General features: G+C 40.1%; 1 protein-coding gene across 6 annotated transcripts in view; it reads right to left on the reverse strand.

Annotated features, from left to right (window-relative positions):
- LOC126353935 (uncharacterized) overlaps nt 1-25300 on the reverse strand; it is a 340432-nt gene that overhangs the window by 52490 nt on the left and 262642 nt on the right. For all 6 annotated transcript variants that reach the window (XM_050003197.1, XM_050003198.1, XM_050003202.1 and 3 more), the window contains 2 exons: nt 16296-16402; nt 5292-5838 (listed from right to left, as the gene is read on the reverse strand). In XM_050003197.1, the coding sequence (XP_049859154.1) occupies nt 5292-5838; nt 16296-16402 (654 nt within the window). The remainder of the gene's footprint in view (nt 1-5291; nt 5839-16295; nt 16403-25300) is intronic.

Genomic DNA, 25300 nt, shown 5'->3' on the forward strand with positions numbered 1-25300 from the left:
CTAACACTCTCCTCCTCCTGCCACACCATCATCACAAACCCAGAACACTGTCTAGCCTGTGACCCATCATTGCAGTCTACGATGCCAGTGAACTTGAATTAAAAGTGATTTGTGGTATTGGTAACAGTACAATTTTTTTTTAAATAGCTAGTTCCGTAATAGCATATGCAGAAGAACGTGGAAAGATAACAGGTGATGGTATTTTAGCCTTCCACCAACAGAAAAACAATTTTGTGCCTGGCAGGCTAGGGGAGGTGAGGAAGGATGAGGAAGACTAAATGTGCAAACAGAGGACTGAATGCAAAATGGCCCAAACCAGAAGATGACATATTGAAATGGATTCATGGACACTCGCAAAATACACACTTGTAAGTGAGTGCTACAGTGGAACTTAACAGACTTTAAGAGTGGAGTTGATTGGTGCTAAGTTTTATGAGAAGTCATGGACTTAGTGTATAAACAAAACCTACATATCTCAGAAAATGCCACAAGAGTACAAGAAGAAAATATCTTTCCATTGCTTTATTATTCAACATTGAAAGAAAACCAGTGTGGAACTATGCCAAATAGCACATATGGATGAAACTCCTCTGACATTTGATGTGCCGAATAACAAAACTGTTGGCATGAAAGATGCTAAAACTGTAACTATAAAAGCAAGTGGATGTGAAAAAATACACTACACTGTTGTCCATTCATGTTGTGCTCATGGTAATAAACTTAAACAAATGATCATTTTCAAACAGAAAACAATGCGAAAATCCTCTGAAGTAGCACAAGGTGGTATTGTCCATATACATGACAATGGTTGGATGGACAAGGCTGGTATAGAATTACGGACTAACAGACTGTGGGAGAAAAGGAATGGTGCTTTATTGAATAGTTCTCTTCTTATGCTAGATTAGTTTAGTAGTCATTTTAAAAAAATTCTGTGAAAGAGAAATTGAGACAGAGAAATACACAGCTTCTTGTTATTCTGGAAGGACCTACTTCAAATTTGCAACCTCTTGAAGTCTCAATAAATAAACCATTTAAAGTGTGTATGGGAGAGAATAGGAACAAATGGATGATGGCTGAACCCCCAAAATGAATTCACGACTGGAGGGAGCTTTAAAATTACCTACAATCAAACAAGTGTGTCAGTGGATAAAACAGTCATCGCCTATAGTGAGAGAAGTTGTTATTGCTAAATCTTTCAAGAAGTCCAGCATAAGTAACAGTCTCGATGAAGTGAAGACCATCTTATTTATGAAGAGGAAAATCATGATGAAAACGATGATGGTGAAGAAGAAGAAGAAGAAGAAGAAGAGGAAAGTTCAGATGATGATTTTCAGTGATTTTAAAGACCAGTTCACTTTTATACACTAAGAATTCTCTCTCTCTCTCTCTCTCTCTCTCTCTCTCTCTTTTTTTTTTTTTTTTGTCTGTCTTTGCAATCTTATGATAAAAATGGTAAAAACGTTATGAAAAAAACTGCTCAAAAATTAAGGTGCATTTTATGAAGGGTGTTAGAAAAGTCCATGCAAAAAGAAAAACTACTTAGGCGTTTGGGGTAAATCTTATTTATTTTTTGACATAGTCTCCTTTTAGACTTATACACTTTGTCCAATGCTTTTCTAATTTGTTGATCCCTTCCGAATAATAGGAACTTCCAAGTCTGTAAAATAGCTATTAGTTGCTGGAATCACCTCCTCGTTTGAATAAAATCTTTGTTCCGCCAGCCATTTCTTCAAATTGGGGTACAAATAGTTGTCCGAGGGAGCCAAGTCTGGAGAATAGAGGGTATGCAAAATGAGTTGGAATCCTATTTCCATTAATTTTGTAACCACAACGGCTGAGGTGTGTGCTGATGCACTGTCGTGATGGAAAAGGACTTTTTTGTGGTCCAATTGCTGGCATTTTTCTTGCAGCTCGGTTTTCAAACGGTCCAATAATTATGAATAATATGCACCTGTAATACCATGTTTCATCCACAGTGACGAAACGATGCTTAAAGTCCTGCGGATTCTTCCTGAACAGCTGCAAACCATCTTTGCAACACTTCACACGCTTCTGCTTTTGGTCAAGTGTGGGGCATCACGGAACCCATCTTGCAGATAGTTTTCTCATGTCCAAATGTTTATGCAAAATATTATGTATCCGTCCATTCGAGAAGCCCACAGCACTAGCAATCTCACACTCCTTAACTCTTGTCATCCATCATCATATCAAGGATTTTATCAATGATTTCTGGAGTCGTAACCTCCACAGTGCGTGCAGAACGTTCAGCATCACTTGCACCCATATGGCCATTCCGAAAATTTTGAAACCACCCATAAACTGTTCTAATCAAAGGTGCAGTGTCACCATAATGTTTTTAAGCTTCTCTTTAGTCTCCTGAGGTTTTTTGTGTTTCATAAAGTAATATTTAATCACCACAGGAAATTCTTCTTCATCCATATTTTGACAATCACTAGACTTCCTTGATTCATGTGAATGCCAAACACAAAGAAATAGACCAATATGGCTGAAACTTGGTGTGCATTCTTTCCAAAGATGCTACTAACTAAACATGACCTTGATACATGGTGGTGGTGCCATCTCTCGGACTTTGCTGCACAGACTTTTCAAACGCCCCTTGTATAGTCTGTGAAACATGGTATGTAATGATGAGTCACATCCTGCCTTCAGAGTTCGAAAGAGTATATTATACAAGATTCTACCAAGAGAAACATTGCATTAGGCTCTCAGAGGATCATGGACCTATACACCATAGAAAAGATCCACATATAAGAAGACTGCATAATGCTGCTTTCAAAAAATAATTTTTCAAAAAAGCTCATTATCTTGAGTGCACACTGTAGTACAGTATTTAATGCACAAACTTAAACTATTGGCTTAAGACCATATAGTGCTATTGTTTTTACTGAACATTTGTTAGGATATGAATGGCAGTAGAAGACATTGAAGTAAAAGCATCTATTAGTATGTCTTTCACATTTTTTACTTTAATCTCTGAACTTTGTCTGAGAGTCCATAGACCTAGCAGAGAATTTCTTACAAATAGACAAACATAAAGCTAAAATAGAGAATGTTTTAATCACTGTCATTAAAATGTTTTTGTTTAGACTTAGAACCCCAAATATAAATGTTAGTGCAGATACACCTGTGTCCAGAATTAAAATAACAAATGGAAATTTTGCAAGGTTGCATTTATTTTGCCACAATATAGTGTAAACAGGTCCTAGTAAAGTAGAAAAAATTTAAGAATGCGGAATGTAAGCAATTGCAACATGTATAATTGTAGACAAAAATGTTCTTCGTTTTTTCCAACTTAGCGGATTTGCACACACATTCCAACAACTGGTTAATGTATTCAATATGGAGTGTGACCACCTCTAGCAGCAATACAGGCCTGATAACGATGGGGCATGCTGTGAATGATATCATCAGTCTCAAGTTGAGGCAATAATGCTCGTTCTCCTGCAGAGCTGCTCGCAGTCTTGGAGAGCAGTTGGTGGATGCTGATGTGATGCAAACCGTCTCCATAGTGAATCCCAGACACGCTGTATGGGATTCAAATTGGGAGAGTGAACAGGCCAACTATTCATGCAATACCTTCTGTTTTCAAGAAAACGTCAATCAGCCGTCTCTATGGGGTCAAGCATTATCGTTCATCAATATGAAGTGTGGGCACAAAGCACCCCGAAACAACTGCAGATGAGGTCCCAAGATCTTGTCATGATACCTGACAGCAATTATTCCTTGCCAATTAACCCATACAATTTCATGAACAGGAGTTCGAGTGGTAAACATAATCCCTGCCAACACCATTAGGGATCCTCCTCAATATTGGTCTCTTTCCATAATATTTGGGTCCCAAAATCATGTTCCATGTTCCCTCCCGATATGAATCCATGGAAAATCACTCTCCAGACTAAACTGGGACTCATCTGTGACAGCAACAGGGCCCACTGTTCGACAGTCCAGATGGCACGATGAGACTACCATCTAGACGTTCCCTTCTGTGAAGACGCGTCAGAGGTGGACATACAGCAGGTCACCGACAATAAAGCCGTTTGCCTCGATACAACACATCCAGCAGCTGCTGTGAGCTCACATGCCAGTTGCCATGCACTACTAGGGTGCTACTATTGTGCCCTTACAGCCAAATAATAGTCCTTTCTCCTGTCACACGTGGTCAGCCCTGCCCTTGTCTTCGACATACAGTTTTGGTTTCTATAAACTGTCAGCACATCAGGGAAACAAAATAACACTTCACATTAAGCCACTGAGTAAATCAGTTTGCTACCGTCCTGCTTCTGTTCTTTCTATGGCCCTCCGCCACTTTGTGTCTGGTAGATACCTTCTCTGTGATTTGTAAGGTTGAGCCAGATAGTAGGAGGATTCTGTCTTTAATTTATTTCAAAAGGTTTATTCAATTCTCTTGTTATGGTCGAGCATTAGCCGGTAGCTTCAGCTGCCTGTAATTATCTCTTCCCATGATCTGGCAGCAGCAAGTCAGCATCAAGGTGGGCAATGTTGATCACGCACCTCCATCATGTGCTGACAAGGTAATGCTGCTTAGGCAAAGCTGACCAAGCTACGCTTCAGAACTTTCCAAGCTGCCTCCGCAGTTTTCTCGGCTCCTAGCCAATCAGGGCGGAGGAAATTGCGTGGCCGTGATGGAGGTACCCTGCTGCCTGTCGGCCGAAAATGCTCTCTCTGCCGCACGTCCTGTGGCAGTGAACATAATCTTCTCTTCATGGTGCCGTGACACCAAGGATTTTGTTTCTGTAAATGCCACGCCATCCGGACTTGTCCAAATGGCAGCCATCACTTTTCTTTAACTTTGTCTAAGTTTGCTGTGAACTATGTTTTGCCCACCACTACATCTTGGCTCATCCTCACCTCCCCAGGACTGACTCATGTTGCCCATTTGAATTCGCATCTGTTTATTTTTCTGCCAATAAATGGCCTCATTTCAAAAAATGGTGTCAGAATAATTTTTTTCAACATATTCACTGTGTCTGTAACTGTTTACAAAGTGATTGTGGTGGTGGTGCTACCTGGCAAACACTGCCTTGTTTCATAGGTGCCCTGACATCACTGTTGGCACGGTTGTCAGTTGACTGGAATGCCATCTTCCATGCAGAACATGATCATAAGGACATCTGTTTGACAGTTTGTGTGATTATACTGTGAATTGGAGACAGGTTGGTGAAATAACAGTTTGCTGATTTAATTTTGGACACCAGTGTATATTTTACATTCTTTAACATGTAGTTATGATACTGAATCAATCATCTTACCTGTAAAATCATAACTCATATCACTTGTTTTCATATTTTTAGTTTTCTTGGTGGCGTGCTTACTATTTTTGTCATTGGTGGAACCTTTACTATCTTTGCCGAATACTTGGACTGTAGTATTTGGCTTTAAATTTCCATAATTAATTTTATTACTTGAGTGGATACTATGAGAAACTACATTCTTACCAACACCAGCACTTTTGTTCTTGTACATTATGGCATTGGGACTTTCTTTTTGTGCATTGATTTGTTTGTTTCCGCTCTTCAGAACTCTCCTTTCTGAATCTGTAAAATGAATTGGGTTTTCAAATTGATTTTCTGGACAGTTATTGCCATCTAAAGCATCACTATTCACAACTTTGTCTGTGTCAGGTATAGATGGCTGTCGTTTTTTTTTACTTTTTTTTACATTTCTGTAAACTAATTCTTTCTTTCGTGTTGAGTTGACTGCATTTTTTATGCTTTTTGGTGGTACTGCCTCCGGCTTGTTCGACATCTTACATTTTTTCTTGTCACCTGCACTTTGCACTCTGTCACTTTTCACAGCCTGTAAAAATAATTAAACAATTTAAAGAAATGCAAATCAACTGAATTCAAATGTAAATCAGTCACCGTCACCTACATTACATCACAAATAACAATACATATAAAACATTTTAAAATAAATTAGAAATTCAGATGAGAAAAACTTTTATTTCAATAATTTTTTAATTGCTGCAGGAGAAGACAATCTATCACACACATGGGGTGCTAAGCAGCCTGTAGATACACAATAGTTACAGACACTACTAATGCGGGAGCAATCAGAAATGGTGTCTGGCCATCATACACATCCCCAATTTCTGTTAGAAATGTCCTCTGGCTGCCTCTACCCTCTTGTCCCATTCGCTTTTTGCTCATTTATCCCAGCAGACCCCACTGATATTCTAGTTGGGAGACACATTCAGACCTTTCACATGTGTGTAAATAGGAAATACTTTCCTCGAAATTCTGCATGTCAGCAATCTTGCACTAAGCGTGTAACAGTCATGCATAAAATAATGTATTACCTGCACTTTTGCATGATAGGTATTTTCACACTAATATTTACAGACATCAGAAAGATGACTTTTTTGAGAGATGAAATAGGAAAGGTGTGGCGAGAGAGTATCATGGTGAATTAATAATAATTTATGAGCAGGAGCAGTATTCAAATTCATTTACCATTATTAACTTTCTGTTAAAACATTTACGTTTGGCATCATGGATCAGCAGCATATGAATAGCAACCCCCCCGCCCCCCATCAGCAGCATATGAATAGCACTCGCCACCCCCACTACTCCACTACAGCTTGTGCATCTGTTTTGTCACCTTCATATCCTAAGAAGTTGGTGCAGTGTGTAAATCTCATTTCAAGCTAATTTTATCATTTTAGCACTTCTTGTCATTGAGTTCCATGTTTGTTTGCTAATTAATGTACTATGCAGCATGCAGAGAAAAAGATTTAATCCATTACAAAAGAGAAAACTTTGTGCATGTCTGCAGTTTTTTATGATTGTCAGACAACAATACAACAGTAAGTTCCACAAGTAGAGTGACACATTGTCGGCACACACGCTTCTCCTTTTATGATAGCAGAGGCTGGAATTGAACTAGCACTAAAGAGATTCACTGATTTAATTTTTTCATGTCATTCTGAGCTCAATTTTTTTGGTTACTCTATATGATTTCCTTCCGGAGATCATTTTCTTGATTCGAAACTTTATATTATTCACAATATACAAAATCAATCCATGAGTGTTCAGGTTTTCCACTCATTGCTACATTATTGTCACTTCATTAGTTTCCCTATAGTTTCCTGCTACACCTGACATAATTTTAAGTTCCTATGTGACTACATAATTAGAGTGTTTACTGGGTGGCTCCAAATAATTTTTTAACTGGGTGTTCTTTATGGGGGCTCTGAAATGCTATATCTTTACAATACAAGACTCCATGTAGGCTCTCTCCCTTTCTAGATCAGAAGTACATAATATCTTAACAACTCGTGAATTTTTGGGCTGACTCATGCTGCAGATACTTTCTGTATTACTAAAACATTAATCTTAAGGTTAACATAACATGTGATTAATTCATTTGGATCAGAATGGATTTTAAGTTTTTAGCACTCTTCATATGGTTTTTTTCCATGATAAATCATAGATAATCATAAGTGAGAATATAATAATCAACAATATATTTACCTACAAGTCTGACAATATGGGTTATAGTTAAGGAAGTCATTAAGCCAAAGATGTAAAGCGTTTTCGTCCAGACAAAATTCTTATTACTGATTTTTTGATAGGGAGGGAAAAATGTGTGCATTTGAGGTTCAACATCAACAGGGATGTAGGAAAATATGCAATACACATCCTTACAGGGTTAGGAGTTCTCATCATAAAGCCTTGCTCCAGGCACATTCCAACTGGTAATCTCACCTGAGTGTATGAACAGTGTTTTATCGAGAGAGCACTGAAAGCTACAGGAAAAGGTCCAAGCTGAGGCCGTTGGAGCTGGTGATCAGCCAAGGCTACACATTGGGAACCATACCAAAAGCAAAAACCATCAACATAAGGTGCAACGGTCACCACTGGTCTGACAGATGTGACTAGCCTAATGATAGCAATGAGGAAGAATGTCACACTCAGCATGGAGCCCTGAAGGGCACTATTCTCTTAGAACTGTGGGGAGGCGAGTGATATATTGATCCTGACGCAAATAAACCAACAAAAAAATCAATATGGAGAGTAAGTAAATCCCTCGCGGTGTCAAATACCTTATGTAGGTAAAAAGACAACTGCAATGAAGTGTTGTGATTTAGAAAAAGCCTTTCGGACTGCTGTTTCCCATCTAATCAGATGGTCATTTGTGGATTGTCCCTTCCAGAAACTACACTGATATGGGGTGAAAGGTTCCACAACAGGAAAACCCAATACAATCATCATGCTATAATTTTTTCAACCAATTTGCAGAGCATGTTGGTGAGGCTAACCGATCGGTAGATGCTGATGGCTGCGGGTTTTGTCTCATTAGAATTGGGCAGTTCTCAGTCAGTGAAAGGTTGTTATATATTTCAGAGTGGTGGGGATGAACGATAGGGATATATCTTCAACTTTCTCATTATCCACTCATACTGCAGTGCCCTTAAATGATCATGAATAGTTGCTGCAGTGACTTTGGTCAACCTCTGCACTGGCTGGTGGCAGTGAGGGCCTGTAGAAATGGGAATAGCAGTTCCAGGAATGTGGATGATTAGTTAGGACACGTCACTCACAACATCATTGATGCTATCTGACAGAGTGTGCATGAAGTGGTAGCAGAGATATACAAGTGGGATCTGACCCTTCGAAGAGCTCAAAATGGTAAATGATCTGTTAGGCAATGACGAAGAAGAATCAGGAGCATTGGAAAGTGGCCGCTACCATCAAAATCATCATGTAGCGACCATTGCAGTGAATCAAAGACTGGAAGAGAGCTATTCAATTAGAAGGCCCCTACCAGACAATATGGTACTTCCCAATGAGTGGAGAGCAGTTAAATTCCAACGCAGGAAAAAAGTCTACTGAATAAAAGTGGCACAATCATAATGGTTGACAAATGTGATACGGCATTTAAGAAGCTGAAAGTAAGGCTAGCTGAGTATATTAAGTTGTGGTATCCAGGCTCCAGTTAACCATACTCTTTGTCTATGGACAGTTAGACGGTGGTTTCTTCTTCTTCTTGATTGGCTGTACAGTCCCTGAATAACCTTGGCCTCCTGTACCACCTGCCTCCATTCTTCTCTGTCCATTGTCTTCCTTCTCCAATTTATTACTCCCATCACCTTTAGATCTTCTTCCATATCGACCAGCCACCTTTTCCTGGGTCTATCTCTTCTCCTTCTCCCGCCAGGTTTTCCCAGGAAAACTTTCTTGACACTGCAAGTTTCTGGCATTCTCTGTACATGTCCTGCCTATCTCATTCATCCCTGCTTAATTTTAACAACAATATCCATCTGTCCAAAAAGTGTCTGTAGTTCTACATTTGTCCTTACTCTCCAGTCATCTTCCTCTCTCACTGATCCAAAAATCTTTCTCAGTATCTTTCTTTCTCATCTCAATAACCAGTTCTCCTCCTTTAATGTCAATAACCAGCCTTCTGATCCATATATTACTATTGGTCTTATATGGTCGTGTAGATTTTGATTTTTGTATTCCTACTAACATTCCTGGAATTAAATGCACTCTGCAAGGCAAAATAGCAACGATTTCCTATCCTTTCTTGAATTTCTACTGCTACTTTATTGTCCCCCATTATTACAGAACCTAAATGTTTAAACGTTTTCAGTCTTTCATATTTTTTCCCATTCATTACTATAGAATTCTTTTGTCCGTTTATACTGGGCTCCCCAATCACCATATACTTTGTTTTGTTTATGTTTACTTCTAAACCTACTTCTCTTGCTGCTTCCTCTAACGTATCATAGTTCTCCTATAGTGCCCTTACATTCCTTGCCATTAATGCTACGTCATCCACATGTGCTACCACCTGAACTTGCTGATTAAGTATTTTTCCTCCTGGGTTTATCGGCATTTGCTGCATCACCTTTTCTAAAACTAAATTAAATAGCATTGTAGAGATCACATCTCCCTGTCGTAGCACCCTCTGTACCTGGAATTCACCAGACAGTTCTTGCTCTACTCTTACTTTACACACTGTTGCTTTCATTGTCCTATTAAATTGGCTAGTTTTAGTGGGATTCTAAATTATTTCATGATCTGTATAATTTTCTTCATGTGTAGGCTGTCATATGCTTGCTTAAAATAAATGTACAACTGATGTAGTTACTTGTCATACTCATAAAACTTCTCTAGCACTTGTCTTAATAAAAATATCTGATCCATGATGGATCTGTTCCTCCCAAATCCAGCCTGATAGTCCGCCCAATATCCCTTCTATCATCCCTTCAAGTCTAGAAGCTAAAATGTTACTAAATATCTTATATGTTACATCCAAGAGAGTACACAATAATTACTACATTCTGACTTGTAGCCTTTTTTATGTAATGAGCATATAATTCCCATGTTCCAATCCTTAGGCACTACCTCCTTTCTTTATATTTCCTTTATCAATTCATGGACTGCTTCCTCCATTTTCTTTCCCCCATATTTTAAAAATTCGGCCTCTATTCTGTCTTCTCCTGCTGCTTTATATTTTTTAGGCTCTTGATAGCATCATTCACTTCTTCTCGCTCTGGTACTACTTCCTCTTCCCGATTCTCTACATCTATCTCTGATTCCAATTTCGAGTCCTGTTCCCTTTCATTCTCAATGAAGGTTCCTTCTTCTTTATCCCCTTCTTTCCCGTCAAGTAATTCAGTAAAATACGTTTGCCACCCTTCCAGGACTTTGCTTTTATCTCAAATTAGATTTCCGTCCTTATCCTTATAAAAAAACTGCTCGAAGTTGGAAACCTTTCTTCAAATCTCTTGTTCTTTCATAGAACCTTCTGATCTCTTTATTGTCTCGCATTTTGTCCAGCTGTTCTATCTTTCTCCTTTGATGCTGCCTTTTCTTTAGCCTACAAAGCTTATCCGCTCTTTTCCTCTTTCCTCTGTATTCTTCTGCCGCTAACCTCGTCTTCCTTTGCAACATTCTCCGTCTCATTTCATTTCTCTCATGTATTACCGTTAAGCATTCCTCGTCGAATCACTTAACCACCCTTTTGCACTGTACTCTCCCCAGTATCTCTTCTGCAGCTACACTAACGTCAGTTCTCAACAGCTCCTGTTTAGTTCCCACATTATCTTCATTCCCTGTGTTTCTCCCTGCTTCCAACATCTATTCTACTTTCTTCCCATATTCTTCCTGTGTTTCCTTTGTTTGGAGTCTTTGTATACTGTGTTTCATTCTTATCTTATTCCTTTGGTTTCTTACCAAATCTACCTTCTGCCAATATCTAATTTGTACTAAGTCGTGGTCTGTGTCTCCATCTGCCTCTCTGCAGCTGCTAACTTCCATAATATCTGATGTACGCCTTTTGTCTATGAGTACGTGATCTATTTGGTTTCTTGTGTTTCCATCTGGTGATACCCATGTACATTTCTTAATATCTTTCATTGGGTGATAGGTGCTTTTTATTATCATGTTCTTCCCACTGGTGAAGTCTATCAGTATAGGAAAGGAAAGTCTACACAATGAAAGCAATGATAATAGGCTCAGACTGATAGATTGAGGCTTGGGGGTGTCAATTTTTCAGATGATACAGGCTGAGGGAGAAAACACTGATTGGCAAATTGCATTTGCAAGCCGAACCCTCAACAAATACAAATGTAATTATATGGTGTGCGAAAAAGAGGCCTTTGCCTTAGTCTAAGGTTCTTGTAGAGGAACAAAACCATTATCCATGATGATAATAGAGCCCAAATCTCCTGAAGTACTGTCAATTATTGCATAACAAACTGGCTTGATGGTCTCTGTTTTTACAGTAATTCAACATGGATATCATATACATCAAGAGTGCAGAGCATGCAGTCCCTGATGCTGCATCACAACTGCCAGAGTGCAGTGAAACATCTCAAGAGGTGAGGGATAATGATGTGACCTGCGAAATAAATTATTTATAAAACTTAGAAGAAAAGAAAAAAAGAAGCATCAGAATGCAGATGAGATACTCAAGTACGTTAAAGTCAAATTTGAGGATGTAGACGTTGAGGACACAGGCTCCTATGTAATTTATGAGGAGATATTATACAAAAAGAAGAGAAGCTTTCCGGGAATATGGTGAGTGGTCTTACAGCATATGGAGATGACAACTGATTATTTTCACTGGCATATGGTCACTATGGGGCAAAGAAATGTACCAAAAAAATGTTGTAGTGTCTAATGCTCAGCAACATGGGCCACAGGGTTATGCAAAGGATAAAATCATACCATCATTAAAAGTTAAAAGTTACAAATGCAACCAGTCGAAGGCCAATGCAGACAATAAAACCCAAGGAAGTATTAGAAAATGTGGCCTTGTACATTTTCGATCCACTACCCAAGACAACGGGAGATTTTGATTATATATTTGTGGCAGTGGGTCTATTTTCCAAATATATTAAATTGTATCCAGTAATAAAAGATATGTAAAAATAACCAGGGCTTTGATTACCTATCATCGTGCCCTGAAATAAGGGACATCCTACCTGAGATACTTCCCACATATCCTAAAGGGGTTTCCCGTCGCCCACTCAACCTCCATAATATCTTAGTCCATCCCTATGCCACTCCCAATCCCTACCCCTTGCCACAAGGATCATATCCCTCTGGAAGAACCAGGTGCATAACCTTTCAAATCCACCTAATCAGACTTCCTATTCCATTCCTGTCACAAGTTTATCTTACCCCATCAGGGGTAGCCACGTCATTTGGCAGCTCTGCTACGATTATTGTTCAGCTTTTTATATTGGTAAGGCTACCAATCAGCTGTCTACCAGCATGAATGGCCACCATTAAAATTGTGGCCAAGAGTAAAGTAGACTACCCTGTGGCACAACATGCAGCTGAAAATACTGCTTCACTACCCGAGCCATCTGGAACCTTCCCACCACCACAAGCTTTTCTGAAATGCATTGATGGGAGTTATCCCTACAACACATTCTCTGGTCCCCTTAACTTTTCTGGCCTCAACCTTCAGTAACATACTGTCCCCACAACCACCACCCACAAGTTTCCAGCCCCTCTATCCTATCACCTCCTTCCCATTCTCATCTACCACCAAGTTTATTTGCAGCCCTCTGCCAACGCATCTGCCTGTCTTTTCTTACTCCTCTCCTGTTTTGATCATTTTTGCCCCACTTCCCTGCGCCACAACCTCCTGATGCTGTGGCTGCTGGCAGTCTAGTCACTGCACAGTCCACCAGATAGGTTTTGTCTCTCTCTCCAACCATTTACTACTTCCCCTTCACTGCCCCATCAGATTGCTGCTTGCATCCCACATGATAGTTGCATTCTGGCCCGAGATGCTGAAGTCGCCGGTCATGTGTGCTTGCTTATGTACGTGAATGGTGTGTCTCTCTCTTTTACGGATAAAGGCTGTGGCTGAAAGCTTTATTTAAGTGTTTTTAACTGTGCCTGTCTGCAACCTGATGCATCTTCTTTATGGTACGTGGCAATCTTTCTTTTCCTACGTTGTTGATATTTAATTATAAAAGTTAGTGGAAAGAATTAGTTAAAGTTAACATCAGTTCAGAGGAGTTTTCGTCAACAGTAGTACTGAATTGCTAGCAAGTGTGTTAAGAATATTAAAATTTCAGTTCACTTTTCCATCTTGCAGCTGTGTTTACATAGAAACAAAATTTCATTCACGCAGGTAACTTTTTTTCCGTCAAACAAGTCAGCAAAGTCACCTGAAGTTTCCCACAATTAATCCAAGTTTGAAACATGCAAAATTTGCTCCTTTACAGCTGGCAACTGGTCTTCGTAGAATTTGTAAATTCTTTACAGGGGATAACTCACGCTAAGTGATCAATGCTCTCATCAGGTCTCACTGAGGTTGTCTGCTGTTACGGCTGCTGACTGAAATACAAAACGCACCAGAGAGTGTGTAAGATAGGAAGTGCGATTGTGTACGAAAAGTAGGGTAGTATTTAACTAGAATTGAAACCCCAATTAAAACTGTGCTTCAATGAAAAACTTCGATTTGCGATTTATTTTGTGACTCATCCAAATTAAGTATTTTCTGTAGGAACACACAACAAAAAAATTATTATTTAGTAACTGTGTTACATAAAGTGTGAATATTATGAGTAGTATTTCACTAATGCTGAACTGAGTGAAGTGACAGTGAAATACACTGCAGAACCCATGGAACCAGGCCTGGTTTTTATGAACAAGTGTCGCACGACTGACCATGGCAGCAAAAAATCACCGAATGCGCAGGTGTAGAAACAGTGCGTGCCTGTTGACTCTAGCAAAGTTACAAAGTCAAATTTCAATTATTCACTAAATTTTGTCGATGCTTGCGATAAAGTTGACTGATAACATTAGGGGTAAAGACAGCCAGTTGTACCTCACATTACAGGGACTGTAATTAAATAAATGTCACTTATATTGTAGACAGAACAAACACAGGAGCAACACAAGTTGGGCTCGTCATTCAGAGTACAACTCTACACCCCAAATTTAAATACATTTCCAAACAATTTTTGTACTATTGCAAAGTGACAGTAACATCTATTGCACTTCCACTGAATCATCTCATCAATGGTTTTTTGGCTAGAAGTGAAGGGGCCATGAAAACAGGTCATGTCCCAGGATTACTGTATCACTGGTGTAGGTGGAACAATGTCAGCAAATATCAGTTGAAAGTCCAACAGCATGGCACGATCTGGTGCCTTTGGGGTAACTGGAGTAGCCTTCTCCTGAGATTTCTTTATTTTCTCATTCACCAGTTTTCACAGTCAAGAATCTTGTGAAGACTTGACTGCTATGTGCACTGGAACTGAAAAGGAGCAGGCAGCTCTTGAACCCACAAGCTGTGGATCCTTCAGCCACTGGCTAGTGTTGGGTTGTAAGTCTTTTCTTCAGCCAGGGGAGGAGAGTTCAGGTTCCTGCAGATGGTGCACCAGGAATGATGAGAGGGGATAGCTGGATAGCCTATTGCCCCCATGGTTTAATTTACTTGCACAACTACCAGAGTTTGACATCAATAATGTAAAAATGCCAGATACTGCCATCTACCTCGTCACAGTGAAATAGGATATAAACAACAACATTTTTTCCAAGCTTCAAAATGTGAGAGGCAAATTTTGACATTCAGTTTCTGCATTTTGTGTTCTGTAATTAGGGTAGCACATTTCAGAGATCGGGAAGAGTGGTCATTTCCGAAACTGTCACTGACAGCGCACATGGTGATTTTTTAGTGAAGCGGACAACCAGTCTCACACATACAATGGGAGCACACGTGCCCAATAGCATTGGTAGTTACAGCTTCGCATCGGGGATGGGAAATACAGCTTCACATCACAGCAGTAAACCATGATTGTGGTCTTCTCTGGAAGTGAATCCTCCTCAAAAGTGAGGAAAAATGCACCATGGCAACCTCGTTACTGGGCAAGCCTCGATTCAACACATGAAATGGATCCCATGCTTCTCCAAGTGTTCATATAATTCCTCTGCAGTGTTAAGTTCTGGTGAAAAATGATACACTAGTAGGTACATCACAAAGTTTTTTTTACAAGAGCAAAAGCCTATGGTTGGTTAGGATTCATAATTTTAATTAAGGTTTGTAATTTACCAAGGGAAGAGACTTCACCAAATACATTTTCAATATTAACCACAGAGATCACAGGTTTAGTATGGAGAAAAGATCCTCCATCTATTTGGGTGCAAACCGGGGTGCAAACCGGGAATTTAGGGGAGTAAGTTTCTGTAAGCCACTCAGTTTTGTTTTCCTCTCAAGATGCGGCCATATCCAATGTATGTTTAATGTTCACAATCCAGTCATTCTACAGAATATATTATCATAATATGATGTGCAATACTTCAAAGGCAATTTATGATTTTCATATGAATTCATAACTGGACAACAAAATTTCACTCTTGACAGCATGCCATCTACTTTCTGCTCATACAACTTTCAACAAAATTCTACAGAACTAACATTGTGTAATAGACTAAACTTCGAAATACTGTCAAAACATTCACTGGAATGGATCAGAACAGTTGATTTTCCGCACCTCCTCTAATGGTTATTGCATTAATAAAAAGCTGGAAAATCCATTCTATATTTGATTACCTGTTTCACAACCAATATTCGAATCATCATCAAGTGTGTGAAAATCTTTATATACAATAGTAAAAAAAAAACAACATAAAAACAGAAGGTATAATTCATAACTAATAGCAATAATATTATTATTTGTTGTGCTCAACACAAATACTATTCCATATTTTTCCATGAGAAATATCTGAGTCTGGCATAGTTTCAAGGGGAATAAAATGAAATAAGAGGGTACTTACAGGCAAAGCATTTGAGCCCTGATCATTCCACAGTTTCTCTCGTACGTTGTTATTTTTCTCTTTATTGTTGTCTGCCATACAGTTAATGACTGATGAAGGAGTCTCACCTATAAAAAGTATATTCTTTATAAGCATACACATACAAAAGTTTAAATATGGACAGAAACAGATGAAACAAGTTATATTAACACGGTCAAATGTTTTAAGCAATTTCTTTTAACATTATGAATTGTTCATTCACGAGTCAATGTGGGACTGAAGCTTTGTAATGGAACTAAACATGAAACATGTGGTATTTTGCTGCTGTGAGCCAATAAATTGAAATAAGTCTCAAAATTTTCCTTGTAAAAATTAGTACCTTAAGAAATTTCCTTTACAATTTGGATGTTGAGAGAGTACAGAACTAAGCTGAATCAAATTGAACTTTCATGATACTGTAATTAAAAAGTACAGAAATATGTTATTTATATGTAGATTATAATATTCATATACTGCCAGAAAAAAAGCAACACCCTCACAAACTGGGTTCAGTGGCACGAGGGAGTAATAAGTGTATACTGAAGGGTCGTAGTGTTAGTGATTCATTTGTCACGATATTTGGTAGTCAGATGGTGCTCAGGACATATGTCTGTGTACCTTCTGTTTTTACTCTGTAGACTGCAACTGGGCGGATTAACGTGAACAGTGTCTGGAACATTCATTCTAGGGTACAATCACACCCCAGCAATGAGTACATACTCCTGATGAACAGCTTCAGCCATCTGAATGGAGTCACATTGTGGCCCTGGAGAAGGCTGGATGGATGTATCGACAGTGTAATGGTAGTAGGTTCCTGCTTTCAACAGTGCCCTATGGAAAATTCCCACACCTGTAGGCCAGGTTCAGGACATTCACATAGTACAGACATACGTCAAAAACTGTGCGAGCAGTGGTGGCTGACCAACCATCATCCAAAGGTAAAATCCTGGTACATGTTGCCCCTGATTTATCACAAGGGACCTTTGGGAACCATCTGCTCATAGCAGGATTAAGATCACATGTGCATCTGACCAGGCTACCATTGACACCGACAAGCATAGTTAATCAGGTGTTGTGAAAGAGTTGAGTAGAGAGTGCATTGGCATTCTGTTGTCTTCAGTGATGAGAGTAAGTTCCGTCTGCATGTGAGCAATGGACCTACATGTGTATTGTGCAGACCTGGTGAGCTGCCTATGCCAGAGTGCATTCACCTCTGACACACAGGTAGCATCCCAGACTTCGTGGTGTGGGGGGTCCATTAGTTACAACTCACAGTCACATTTGGTGTTTCTGCTGGATAAAGTACCAAATGCCTATACTGCAATGAAACATGCTTTTTGTAGTATACAACAAGTGATCTATCCAGGAAGACCACCAAATCTCTCACCAATGGAACGTATACAGACCTGATGAAGTCAGAACTTACTCGTTACCCACAGCCTGCAAGAACCATTCCTGAATTGCAAAAAAAGGCTGTGATCAGTTTTATTTCAAGCCTTACCATGTCAATAAGTCATAGGAACCATCCAGTTAACATATGACCATTACTTATGTAAGGTCGGGGTTATATAACTGAAAACATATGTTTTAACAATGACTTGTTTATGTTTTGATGATGACATGTACTCCACATAAGTCACACGATTTTTGAAATTTGTAATGCTTGAAAATGGTCTCAGGCTGAAATCTAGACCATTTAATAAAACATATCACAGAGTCAAATGGCAGTTAAATCTTTCCGTAAGTTTTATGTTGTTACAGCAAGAAAAAAACACGATATATGGAAGATAGTAGTTTATAGTGCAACATGTTAGATACAGGTTGGGTGTAGCACTGAACACATTGACTGGACAACAGTAATATAGCATAAAAGATAGGCCAAGCACTCATTTGCGATTGCTTAAATAATGCTGTTTCTCTGGCGGCTCAGCAGAACACATCAGGGTTCTGACCCATGTAGCCACTATAACAGGCCAGCAAACTTGTGACAAAGCAAGCTGAGATCTTTTTACTTTCCCTCTTGTTTTGCCATCTGCCTCCTTAAAATTCATTTTTTCATTTATGACTAATTATCATTAACAATCATGAGTATAATCTGAATTTTTATAAAAGAGAAAGATTGGCCCTCAGTTTCAAAGAACATAATAACACCAGGTCTAATTTTGTGCTTAGTTTTATGTATGTAATTGATTATCTAATTTATTTTGACTATTCCTAGTTAGTATCTTTTGTTATAGGGTGACATCAGTAATTGTTTTGTAACTTAAATTCTATTGAAACTTCCTGGCAGATTAAAACTGTGTGCCTGACCGAGACTCGAACTCGGGACCTCGGTCGAGCACACAGTTTAAATCTGCCAGGAAGTTTCATATCAGCGCACCCTCCACTGCAGAGCGAAAATCTTATTCTTCAATTCTATTGTTGACTTATAAGCAAATATAAATTCTGTACTAATTGTAAACATTTGGAGGAAGAACTAATAGTATTCTAAAAGAATCGATTTGGCTCTATTCAAAAACCTGTTAGCAGAGCCTGTCCATAATTAATTCTAAAGTAATTAACAGTTTTGTCAAAAGTATTGTTTGCATAACGATATCTGTTAATTTCATCATTTACACAAATAATTTGGCCTAACTCTTGTAGTAGAAGAAATTGTTAAAAAGACGCAATTTTTCGATGTATTCATTTAATTGAATGAGTTATGTTTTAATAGTAATTTCTGTAACTTTAACTTTGAACAGTGTAGAGTTTTTCAGCACCTATTATTGTGAGGATATATAAAGGCCAGATTTTTGGGCCCGTGACGGTAAGTCCACGGCTGAGTTCCAGACAAGGAATCTGGTTAGAACAACAACAATGCATCAACTTAACCATGAAATAAGTGTTACACCAATAGGCCGTGTGTTAAAGCAATGACTGTCTGTCCAATTTATTTCAAGAGTCTGTGAAATGCGTGGTTAGGCTTTTACTGCTCGTAGATATTCAACAGTAAACTACTGCAGCAGTATGTTGATGTTTGCCTGCAAACTATTGATGAGGCTTATCGAAAGTTAAACAATAGTGTACTGGCCAAAGAACTGTGTATTATTTGGGGTTGAAAGTAAAGAACTGTGAAATACAAATGTGCACCTGTTGGCTACATCATTTAAAGTAATCAGTGTTGAACTAACCCCCCCCCCCCCCCATGCAATTTTCCAACCAGAATAGCAACACAGAGGACACACGTCGACACAGAGGACAATCAATGATGAAATAAAGCAGACGAACCTTACAAACAGTATGGATGTGCGCTCTCTGAAATCACACACCTTTCTAGGAGGTGGTCAAAACTACATACATACACAAAAAACACAAGGCACAGAAAAATGCACGGTACAGGAAAAGCACTGGTACTGTGGGGAAAAACACTGATTTCACAAGACACTGAGATTATGAGTAGTGAAAAAAACCAATGATGGAGCCAACATCCATTTCATCACCCAACTTCGGCAGCTGCTGCGACACGTAGCAGGGAGTCACCAGCGAGTAGTGGCCCACACAGTGAGGGGGTGAGTTGGGCAGGACTGGGGATGATGTCTCCATAGCAATGTCCTCTTCAATGTCAGAGGTTGGTGCTGGAGGTTTCAGTGTGGATGTCGGAGACAACGGCCTGACAGGACTCAGCAACAGAGGTGGCAGAGACAGTGGCTGCAAAGTCAGATGCAGCAGGGGCTGCACTGGCGAAAACAGTCAAGGAATGGGGGTGGAGCCAGGAACCCCCAACAGTGATCTGACAGGCAGAAACCCCTCTGTGTTGCAAACCTGATCTTATATGATACAGAAACAGGCATCAGTGGCAAGGGGTGGGATGGCAAGGGGAGGGAGGGCGTTCCAGAACAAGCTCCACTGTATGCAGCTGCAGCTGGTTGAAATGATGGGACGTCCACCCATCAGGAGTGTGGCACACAAGTGCCGGCCCCGACAATGATCAATGACAGCAGGAGCCCAATTCAGCCAATGGACGAAACCACAAGCCCAAACAGATGCACCCAGCTGGAACTGCTGCGACCCCGGCAATGCCAGTGGACACTGTGTCAGATGCAGCAAGTGAAGGAGTGTCTCTGGTTGGCGCCCATGTAGCAGCTCCACCGAGCTCTTGTCCCCACCAGAGTGAAATGGTATGAACTCAAAAAAAAAAAAAAAGCTTCATCGAGATGCCAGATATATACTATTGCATCTGAGTTTTAAACATCCGAGCCATGTGTTCAGACTCACCATTAGATTCAGGTTGAAAAGGGAGAGCTGTGAGTTGGCGAACACCACTAGTCCGACAAAAAGATGCAAATTCTCTAGAAACAAACTGGGAGTCATTATCAGTAACTACGGCATATGGAAGTCCTTCAATTGTAAAACTGTTAGGTAGGGCCAAAATAGTGTCTACAGTAGACATGGACAGGCAATGTGCCATGTAGAGAAGCTTCACTTGGGCATCCACTACAATGAGTCAACACTGATTTAAGAAGGGCCAAGCAAAATTGACACATAAATACTCCAACTGGCACTATGAAGTTGGCCAATGGTAAAATGACGACCATGAGGCTGCCTGTTGCTGAACATAGTGAGTCAAGCAGGAATAAGGTTTGTAATGCCCCATCTGTGCCTGGCCAACACACATGCCGGCAACCTGAAGCTCTGGTACATGGGGGCCTCCAATGATCAACATGCAGAACCTGCTGTACACTGCGGTGTAAGGGAAGTGGGAATCAACAACACAGGGAGCAGTGTCCTCGTAGCGAATAAAAGAACCCATCAAACACAGAAAGGCAGTGCTGGAGGGAGAAGTAATTACGCAAGGGATCCGAAGCTTGGCCTAGGGGTTTTTACGGCCAACCAAGCTGCACAGAAGAGAGGAACCCACTAAGTACAGGATCCGCAGCAAAGGCCAACACTATCGTTGCCCAAGTGATGGGAAAACCAGTGACTTCATTTTGTTTCTCAATATGTAAACTGAAACAAAGCAACTTGTCCTGATCGAACACTGGTTCCAAGTCAATTGGAATGCGATATAAGGCATCAGCATTGGCGTGTTGCACTGTGGACCGATAATGGATCTGATAATAACAAGAGAGGATTAGAGCCCACTGCTGCAAATGATGCACTGCCTTGTCTGGCACTGAAGCCGAAGGGTTGAAAAGAGCAACCAACAGCTTGCGATCTGTGATTACATGGAACTTAGAACCATAAAAGAAAACATGAAATTTCTAAAGGGTAAACACAATTGCTAAAGCCTCCTTTTCAATCTGAGAATACCGCTGCTGAGCAGGAGTTAAAATTTTAGAAGTATTTGTATGCCAACACCGCACTGAGACTGTGCTGAGAGGCATCTGTAGCCAATACAAGGTGCTGACATAGTTGCAAGTAGCCAAGCATGGGTCAGATTGAAGCTTAGATTTAAGCAAAGTGAATGCTCGGTAACAAGCTGGGGACCCGAAACAGACACAGTTTTATGCAAAATCACATTCTGGCTGAACAGCCATGGATGCTCCTGGTGAAAACTTATGGTAGTACATGAATTTACCTAAAAATGCCTGCATTTCCTACAGGAGGTCAGCCATGGCAGAAATTAGGTACTCAACTGAAGGCTGAAAAAAACTGAGATTTGGCAAGACTGCACTTGTGACCTGCAGACTGGAAAGCAGAAAACAACAATTAGATTTTGAAGGTGGCTTTTGCTGGAAGAACCAGAAATAACAATATCATCAAGGTAATTGATGCTGTCAGGACAGAAGCTGTGAGCTGTTCTAAAAAATTTCTGGCACACTAGCAACACCAAAAGCCAAGCATTGATACTGGTACAGGCTGAAAGATGTATTGACAACAAGAAGGCGCCTAGTGGCATCATCCAAGCGGAGTTGGATGTATATTTTTGACAAATCAATCTTCGAAAAGTAGTGGCCCCCTTGCAAATTTGCGAGCAACTCATCAGGGCAGCACAAAGCGTGTGCATCAATCACCAACTCTGCATTAATCGTGACACTGAAGTCGCCGCAGAGATGAAGCTTACCCATCGGCTTCTTAACAATGACCAGTGTTGTAGCTGTTCACTGAATTAAATAGGCTGAATGACATCAAGTAATGTCCAATGGTCTAATTCGGCCTTGACATAGTCATGCACATGACAGGCAGCTGCTGTGCCAGGGGGGGGGGGGGGGGGGGGGGGGACGCCACGGGAGGGCTGTTTCATGGTAATGCGGGCCTGAAAACCAGTAGCATAATCTAGCTCAGGGGAAAACAGAGATTAAAACTCAGAGGAGAGGGACTCCAGTTGCTGATACGGAATGTGATCTGCCATTAATTTACCTCATTGGCAATGCAGAAACCAAAAGCGTTAAGTGTGTCTGACGAGAACAGGTCTGGGAATGAACAACAACAAGGAAGGTGAGAGGGCAAACAATAGATCTGTAAGAGACAGGAGTAGACAACTGCCATTTATTGTAGCTAATCAACTTCCATGAAACCTGTGTGAGGGGAGGGGAGCCCAAATCCACATACATTTGTTTGTACATTTACTAAAGTCACAGCAGCTCCTTTGTTCAATTGAATTTTTAGCTGTTTATGAAACACACGCAAGTCAATAAACAATTTTCCGGGAACATTGTAGAGATACAGTTTATGTTCTCGATGCTACTGTGTCCGCCATGTTTGAAGAGGAGATACACACTGATGCAATGTGACCTTTCTTATGCCACTTGTTGAAAACTGCTGAACACTTAGGGCATGCAGTATGCTCATGTTGGATGAAGCTGTATGAGCAAGACGAAATGGGGGACCGCACCCACTCTTGTTGTGACTGTACCGACACTAAGCCATGCAACACTGAGTTGAAGATTGCACTACTGTATCGGCTTCCCCATCACCCTGAATACGTGCAGCGTGCCTCACAGGGGTTGACTGAGCAACTTCCAGTACTTCCCCCATGCAGCAATCTGATCGTCTGCAGGCCGTGACACTTCAAAGGACTGTGCTATATTGAGCACATCTGCAAGCATCTGATTCTCATACAGAAGTGCTTTTCATGCACTTCCCTATTGGGAGTCAGACAGTTAATAATATCACACACCACATGATCAGCATAGGATTTGTGACGGGTGCTAGTGACAAAGTTACAACAATGGTTAAATCCATCAATTCTGTTTCTCAGGCTTTGTAAGATTGGTTTGGGCATTTCTGACAATGGTAAAATTCTACTCACATCACAATGATATGCGTTCTGTCACAGTAATAGGTTGAGAGAAGATTGTACATTTCATCAAATGATAAGCCGGCTGATTCTTGCAAAGGCCCAAGTTGGCACAACTGATACACGCACAGCGAAACACAGGAAAGAAAGAAAGCCCTACACAAGTTTGCATCGCCCACGCAAAAAACCTGGAAATCTTGGCATAACTGTGCCTCATATGAGTCTCAATCTTCAGCTGATTCATCATATGCCAGAAAGGGTGACAGTTGCACTAGTGGGAGACTAATCTGCCACAAACACACAGATGCCACTTGATTGAGAGCAGTAATGAGAGCCTGCTGTTGTTCTGCGAAAGGTTGCTGCTGGGCAATGAGATATTGGAGTATTTCTTCCGTTGAGAAGTTGTCAGGTGGCTTAGCACTCACACTAACATGCAGAGAAAATCTAATCTTCACTCGTCAACAAGTTTGTTGCAGCGAGAACGAATATGATGTATGGAATACAGAACTTTATAGAGCAAGATACAATATACAGGTTGTGCATAGCACTGAACACACTGATTTTACGAAAGTAATACAGCATAAAGAACAGACCAAGCACTTGTTTGCAATCATTTAAATAATCCTGTTTCGTTGGCAGCTCACCAGAGGGCGCCAGGGGATTGATCCCCCAGGTGACCTTGATAAGTGGACATGCGAACCATATGCATGCTCTCTGAAATCAGGCGCATCATGAGTGAAGGTATATCATATGTGACTGAGGCTCCACATGAACAAAGATAAACCATCAATTTTTCAAGAGTTTTTATAGATGTATTGCCACAATGTGGTATTACACTCCATTTGTAACCATTTTCTAAAACATAAATTCCAAAATATGATATCACTGTGAATAAGCTTTCCGACAGTAGGAGCAGCATGATACCTCGGGATGTCAAAGGCACCACGACTCATATGGAACATTTTAGTGATTTTTCAAATTATCTGAATTTTATTTCGGGTGGGGGGGGGGGGGTTCATGTTATCAGCATAAAAATGCACAATTAACAATTTAAGACAATTTCCATAGAAACAGTCAAATACGTGTGGGTGGGTGTGGGCGCGCGCGTACATGCGAAACACAATCTGAAAATATCTTTACATCCTTTCTTACCTAATTTATTTTGCCTGATAGTACTCTTAATGCATCTTATTTGTTTTTTTGATTAAACGTCTTACAAATAACTGAAGATAACAGGCACTGATTTCCATGAAAGTATACGACAGCCATCAACGATCCAAATGAAAAACTTTTCTTTTTGAGTAGAGTTTTACACTATGCAACCAACTGCAATTAGCCACAGAAGCGTTATTAATCTATGTTCACAGCCACAAGGTTTAGTTCCATCCATTACAACACAAATAAGGTGAAATAGTTGTGCGATATTCACAGTCAACTCAAGATTACAAACTAAATGAATGTACTAGCCCTGTCAGTAAAATATATTCTCCTTTCTCCTGTAGGGTAGGACTGATGGAGGAAGATTAGGCAAGCAGTAAGGGGTGAGGGGAGGAAGCTATTATGACGACTCCAGCAATGACAAGACTGTTACACTGTTCCTCGTTTGTCTATGGCAGCTGTTTAAAACCAGTTATGGCATTAAGGATTCTGACAAATGTAAAATCCATTCACAATAAACATTTTAACAAACAAAAACCTCTCAAAAGTTTTAACATTTCTTACAAAAAGTGTGTTGTATGCAAAGAAGATGTGAAGAAGTTGCAGTAGG

This window comes from Schistocerca gregaria, chromosome 3 (assembly GCF_023897955.1).
Source record: "Schistocerca gregaria isolate iqSchGreg1 chromosome 3, iqSchGreg1.2, whole genome shotgun sequence".
NCBI classification, from domain to species: Eukaryota; Metazoa; Arthropoda; class Insecta; order Orthoptera; family Acrididae; genus Schistocerca; species Schistocerca gregaria.